The 6,592-nt window shown below is 47.4% G+C and overlaps 1 protein-coding gene across 2 annotated transcripts; it reads right to left on the reverse strand.

The window, feature by feature from the left end:
- Window positions 1-1,293: 1,293 nt before the first annotated feature.
- LOC125553550 (B3 domain-containing protein Os03g0619600-like) lies at window positions 1,294-3,617 on the reverse strand. 2 transcript variants are annotated; one of them, XM_048717321.1, is made up of 5 exons: window positions 3,452-3,617; window positions 2,882-3,002; window positions 2,331-2,784; window positions 2,036-2,253; window positions 1,294-1,856 (listed from the first exon to the last, which is right to left on the reverse strand). In XM_048717321.1, exons 2-5 carry the CDS (start codon window positions 2,981-2,983, stop codon window positions 1,596-1,598), a joined length of 1,035 nt encoding a protein of 344 aa, XP_048573278.1. In that variant the 5' UTR covers window positions 2,984-3,002; window positions 3,452-3,617; the 3' UTR covers window positions 1,294-1,595. The 2 variants fall into 2 exon arrangements, with proteins under 2 accessions (XP_048573278.1, XP_048573279.1); XM_048717322.1 differs by having other exon boundaries at window positions 2,882-3,617.
- Window positions 3,618-6,592: the final 2,975 nt, after the last annotated feature.

The raw sequence follows: 6,592 nt of genomic DNA on the forward strand, positions 1-6,592 counted from the left end.
AGGGGCTGCCGCCCCGATTCCGGGCACTACAGGGAGCACCAACCGCCGCCCTCTATTGTCGTCACCCATACAACAGTAACTGCCGCCGCGATCTTGCATCAAGCGTCGCCAACGCTGGAGGAAGCTCCGACCGCCACACGCGTCCTGTGACGTCCCCGGGAGCAGGATCCTAAGATCCATCGCCACCTGCGCTGCCACAAGGACCCACCACCTGGCCCGTCATCCCCAGCGGAGGGGACGCCGCCACCGCCATGGCCGGATCTGGGCCGGAGTCGCCGCCGCCACCGCCAAGATTGGATCCGGGTCGGATGCCGCCACCGCCACCGGCCACGCCCAACCCCACATCCATCCTCTGGTCGATCTCCACCCGCACCACCATAAGCGCTTCCGTCGGGAGCCGCCGCGCCGCTATGAATCGAGGAAGAGGCAGCACCCTCGCTGGCGTACAACCCGAGAAGGAGGAGCAGCCCTCCGCCGCTGCCATCGAGCACAAGGGCTCTGACCGGCGCTGTCCCCCGACGGCGACGAAGGGGGAGGCAGGAAGGAGTCAGGACGGCTGGCAGCTAGGGTTGACGCCTCTCGTGTCGACCACGAGGGGGGCCACGTGAGAGGGACGCTACGGACCACGACTGGATCGTCGTCTGTTGAAACCAAAGTGGATTTTGTTTTGCGAGAAACAAACAAACCGTGCAAAAAGTACAATAAACCATGAAAAGTGATAAGTGAAGACAATGCAATTTTCTGAACAGGAATTTTCTAAACTATGGAAGTATAAAAAAATGAGAGATATTCTGAATAAAGTATATTGGAACTTGAAAATATTCAAACAACTCAATGGTAAAAAAAGGAATTCAAGACTTTTGGAAATTTAATGATTGACATAAAAAAAACTGAAAGGGACCTGACAACATAGCTCAATTGTTTTTGCCTCGTTAAGATTGGGAGTATTAAAATTTCAAAATAATGGTATCTGATTATAATATAGTTGAAACTGATTAAATAAGTATAAAGCAGAAATACATATTTATTCATCAGGTACACCAATTGTTTCATAATCCTATCATGGCACAGCTCTCATAGCCGATTTTGATGTTGTATATGTTTAGGCCAAAAAAACAGAAGCTAGTGAAGGCAAGATCCATCGGTTCAAATGAATTTTCCCGCCATCTTGAACGTTGTCTCACTAATTCCTGGACATTCTTTGTGGTTGGATTTACCGTAGTGAGCACATTCTGATATGCGATGTATTTGCATCAACCCCAGGGAAGCACACAAGTCAACTAAAATCACGAGTTCATTAAACTTCAGAGGATACAAACAATCAAGTGGCTTCCTCAAACAAACATCGTCAACACAACTAGTTTAAACTTCATGCCACAAAATAAGGCTGCCGCTGAAGTAAGAAATCACGGTCTGTTTGAAACTAAGCTACTACAGATATAGGTTTCTTACTCACTCCAGAGAATGGCTGGCCATGCCCACAGTTCTACTTTCAGATCACAAAAGCAGCAAAGAGCCCCACCATCAGCAACATACAAAATGCCAGCACAAAGAGGAGAGACCTCTATTCCTCTTGTCAAGAGCGTGAAACTAAACTAGCAACGCTCACGGCGAATGATATAGACCATCATCTTCTGCTTCAGTTCCACCCTGTTTTTCATCAGCTCGAAGAGGCAGATGTCCCCCTCCCGCAGGTTATTGTCTCTCGCAAAAGAAGTCCAGCCTCCAAATATCCTCAGGGCACGATTGGTGTCGTGCAACTCACCATGCCATTGCTGGCTCTTCCCCTCTGCCTGAAACACCAAACTCCGGCTCCCCTTCCGAAGGTACGTGTCACAGTATTGTGTGGCAAAGGTCTGTTTGTTCATATACACGCAGAATACTAAACATATTAGAATAAAATGCAAACTTGCAATTATGGACTTGCTGAAACTACTGTGGTGAAACAACATAGTTGCTTATATGGACTGATTTCTCTCAAAACAAATAACTGTCAACTGAAAATCAGAAGAATATTACTCTAGACAAGACTTACTAGGGCGGCACGGACACTGGTCGTGGTCATGACTGCGACGTAGATGTGCAGATCTGATGCAATGGCTCCAACTTTCTTCAGAACTTTCTTCCTCTGCATTTGGGATAGACGGGCACCCAGTGACATCATGTATGGGTCTGTATCATCATGGTCGGGTGTTATTCCAATACGTTTAGTATCTTCCCATTCAGATGACTCGTGCTCACATGGACTGTCTTCTGTAAAATAGTTTCAAGAGTAAAATGGGAGTACCATATAATGGGATAAAACGTTATAAACCAGTTTTAAAGTTAACCTGACAAATCCTCTGACCGAGAAGGTATTGCATCTTTCCTTGCTCGTTTTCGACAATGGCCTGAGCTTCCACTCTGGCAATCATCCGATCGTCCTCGTGCTGACGAATGAGTATTACCATCACTGGAACTGGTTGAAATGTCTGTAGAATTTGTGCTTGGTTCTTGATCATTGATATTGCTATGTGTGCGAGCAGAACATGACACCACTTTCTCACAACCACTAGCACCAAAGACCACAACCTTGAAGCGACAATTTCCACGGTATCGGAACATCAGCGAGTCTCTTTCTACTATATGATTCGCGTCCACAAACGCCTCCCACCCAGATCGGAGTACTGTTTTGTTCCTACGCTCAGTAATTCCGACATCGTACACATTACCATTGGGGGCTTCTAGTTCAATGGTTCCTGACAGCTTCCACCCGAAATAGTTCACAAAGCTCTCTGGTATGACCTACAAAAATGTGAATAAAAATACTAGTATTAGTTGAAAAATTGTCTTATTGCTACTGATTCAGTTACTTATCAAGGCAACCCACCACTGAGCTTACCATGCTATGGCTAGAGTTTCTGTCCATGTGGGTGAAGAAACACTTGACCTTTCCATGCAAATGAGTCCAGTATCTCTTGCAGCACTCGCAGGACTTTCTCATCTCGCCGCCTACTAATGTCCTGTAAGCAGAAAAACATAGATAATGACTGGCACTGGCAGCGAGAGAAAATCTTGCTATCCTCTGCAGCACTTTGTATTAGGCTGCCACTACTCATCAATTTTTCTTTTTCCGAATCATGCATGAGGACTGCTTGCGGTATATCAAGATAGAATCAAGAAACAGAGTACAGAGAGTACAGAGAGTTTCTGGCGGGAAGGACCAGCTACAGCTCAAGCAGATTGCAAGCGCCTAAATGCTCAGCCCCTGCACGCACCCATCAAGTTAACTGGTCTCCAACAAGAATGAAAGCTGTATAGCTTCTCACTGTGGGAATTTCTGAAAGTTTCCTTTGTCTAAGCGGCAGCAGATCTTGCAGAACCCAACAAAAGGACTGGAGGAAAAGAAGCAGAATGCACAGGAAAAGAGATACACAAAATGCTATACAGCAAACAACAGCGAAGGACTCACTGCAGTGCAGGCTGGAAGGTAGTACTCAATGCTCACAACGATGAAGTGTTGCTGGAACTTGAAGAGCCAGGAATGGATACCACGGGAAGGCGGAGGAGGGAGAGAAGAAGCAAGTGGAGCCACCGAACGGAAGGCCTGTAGGATGCCCTGATTTGCCCTCTCATTCTCTGCCTCTGCTGCTCTGATGGGATGGGATGGGACTCTACGGCCCTAGGCTGGCATTGTATCAGTTCGGTCATAGACTTGTAGACCCGGCGCCACCGGTTCGGCCGATGAGAGTAGGGTGTTGGATTTCATCTTAGAAAAAAGGTCAAATCCATAGAAGTCTTGTTTCTGTTTTTAGAGCAAAGACAACTATTCTTTTTTCAAATTTGGAGCAAAATTGTATAAAATCTAGGTGAAATTTGAATGGAAAAAATCTGCGCTTTAAATAGTAAATAAATAAACAATCAGTGCCAAAACCAAAAACTTTCTTTTTTCGTCGGGAGAAAAAGGGAATGACTCTCTCTCACGAGCCCTATGGGTGATGCCCACCTGATCTGATTTGGTTTAGTTTTACTAGCGCAAATGCCCGTACGTTGCAACGGGAAAAAAACAACGGTTCCTATGAATGGGCCAGGTCGAGCAACGCCATAAGACAATGGATGGATCGTTGATCAGGATATGCGTGGGTATGATTCCCGGTAAATTGATTTGACTGAAGAGTGTAACTTTATTGTTAATTCATTCTTTAGATGACTATTGGTACATTCTAAAATTTAAAAGTAGTACATGAAATAAATAGCAATATCAACAAATCTGAAGTAATAGCAGCAGCAAGCTAACCAATCGAGTGTGATAGTTGCAGTAAGCACCTATTCAAAAATAATACCACCTTGGATATAGAAAATAAATATAGACATGTTGAAGAAAAAAACTGAAAGGGTAAATTCACGGGAAGAAGCGTATTGTGACGGTGAACCCACGGAGTCAATCCGTGCTTTATTATTAGGGATAGATTTTTACTTTCTCTCTTTCTCTGGTTCTTACTAACTTGCGTGCAATTTAGCAAATGATACGATCGGGTAATAAGCTGACCGTGAGCCGTTGGGCATGTTTTGGCCACCAACTGATATTTACTCGTCGACTGTTATTGCTTGATATTGGGTTTCATAATAATCGATGGTATTAAAATTATCTTAGAATGTTAGCATTTCAAATACATCTCGTAGTTACACAACCACACATGACCAAAGTACATACATTGTATTCACCATAATCACAAAGTATCACAAGCCTAATGAGTCGAATCTAAATTGCATTGATCAAAATGATCCATCTAGGAAGCATTGAATACACAACAAAATAGTAACTAAGGTATAATGTTACAAAGCATTAGTTAGGCTGTCCAGAATCGGGAACTTTGTTTTGATGCATGACTTCACGGTTCAAAAAAAATGCATGACTTATCGAAAAAGGCTTTCGCCCCGCTTTATAAATAAAGCAAACCGCCAGAAAGCACACATAAAAGGGCTAGTCCAAACACACACACCCAAGTCTCACAAAGAAGTATAATAGGTTATGCTGAGGGCACAACTCAACAAGCCCAAACAAAAGGAAAGAAAAGCGCCGGAGAGCAAGACAAGCGCCTAGACAGGCTCCGGCGGAGGCGGCGGCGACAGCCGGACGACCATCGAGCGGAGGTCGGCGATGAAGGCGGAGATGGCGTCGCGGTCCTGAGGGCGGCTAAGCGGCCGCCAATGCTGCAAGAAACCAGACAATTTGAAGATAGCGTCAGTAGCCGGTCGAAGAGGAGTGCGCTGGATCACAAGCTTATTGCGGATCATCCAGAGGGTCCAAGCGATGGCCCCAATCTCAACCCACCTAATGTGGCGAGAAGGCAGGGGGAGTTCTGGAGTTCGGCAAATAGGTCGGGGAAGTTAGTGTGGCACCAATTTCCACCCACCGCTTCTCGAAAGCAGCTCCACACGAATTGAGCGGACACACAGGAGAAGAAGATGTGATTCGAGTCTTCGGGGACACCGCAAAGCGGGCATAGGCCAGTGCCCGGGCCAATGCGCTTGCGAACCTCGACCCCAGACGGGATCCGACCGCGGATCCATTGCCACATGAAGATCCGGATTTTCAGAGGCAAGTCGATGGACCACAACGCCGTAAGGGGGGGGGGCGGAGGAGGGGGCGATGGCCTGGTAGAGAGACTTGGTGGAGAATTAGCCTGATGGCTCGAGGTGCCATCGCACCTCATCCGGGCCATCGTCCACCACCGACTCGTGGAGGGCGATGCAATCAAGTAATTCACGCCACACGGTGGAATCCGGGAGCCCAAATGGCCTCCGGAATGCTAGGTGCCCTAAGTCAATAAGGGCCCTCTCAGCTGAGATCGTAGGGTCTACAGCGATGGAGAAGAGGTCGGGGAAGCGCGCAACGAAGCGGGTGTCTCCATCCCACCAGTCAAACCAGAACAAAGTCATCGTCCCAGACCCCACCGACATGGAGGTCCCGATGCGGAGGACAGGGAGAAGTTGGACGACCGACTGCCAGAACTGGGAGCCACCAGATCTCTGACAGAAGGCTAGGGGCTGTCCACGCAGGTACTTGTTCCGGATGATGTCGAGCCAGAGGCCACCGTGACCTTGCAAGATGCGCCAGAGCCATCGGGATAGGAGGGCAATATTCATGCGCTTAGAGCACATGATACCGAGGCCTCCTTGTTCCCGGGCTTGCAAATGTCTGACCAGCTGACCATATGGTATTTCTGCTTATTGTTGTCGCCAGCCCAGTAGAAACGAGACTGGACTTTGGCGATCTCATGGTGCAGAGTCTCGTGAAGGTTGTAGTAGCTCATGAGGAACAAGAGGAGACTAGAGAGGGATGAGTTGATGAGAATCGTCCGAGCCGCCTTTGACAACCATCTACCTTGACATGGCTCAATGCGCGTTTGAAGCTTGGCCACGGTCGGGCACAATTCCGTGACGGTGAGCTGGGAGTCACTAATGGGCGTTCCCAGGTAGGTCGTGGGGAAGGAGCCCAGGCAGCAGTTAAGTCGGTTGGCAATGGCCAGGCACTCATCTAGAGAGTAGCCCATCACCATCACATCACTCTTGTCGAAGTTTATCTTAAGGCCAGACATTTGTTGGAAGT

Source organism: Triticum urartu, chromosome 4 (genome assembly GCF_003073215.2).
Source record: "Triticum urartu cultivar G1812 chromosome 4, Tu2.1, whole genome shotgun sequence".
NCBI lineage: Eukaryota > Viridiplantae > Streptophyta > Magnoliopsida > Poales > Poaceae > Triticum > Triticum urartu.

Coding starts and splice junctions, on each gene's coding strand:
- LOC125553550 (XM_048717321.1), bottom strand. CDS start 2,983: ATGAGAAAGTCCTGCGAGTGCTGCAAGAGATACTGGACTCATTTGCAT. Junction 2,785..2,881: donor GAAACTCTAGCCATAGCATG/GTAAGCTCAGTG, acceptor ACATTTTTGTAG/GTCATACCAGAGAGCTTTGT. Junction 1,857..2,035: donor CCAGTGTCCGTGCCGCCCTA/GTAAGTCTTGTC, acceptor ATGAACAAACAG/ACCTTTGCCACACAATACTG.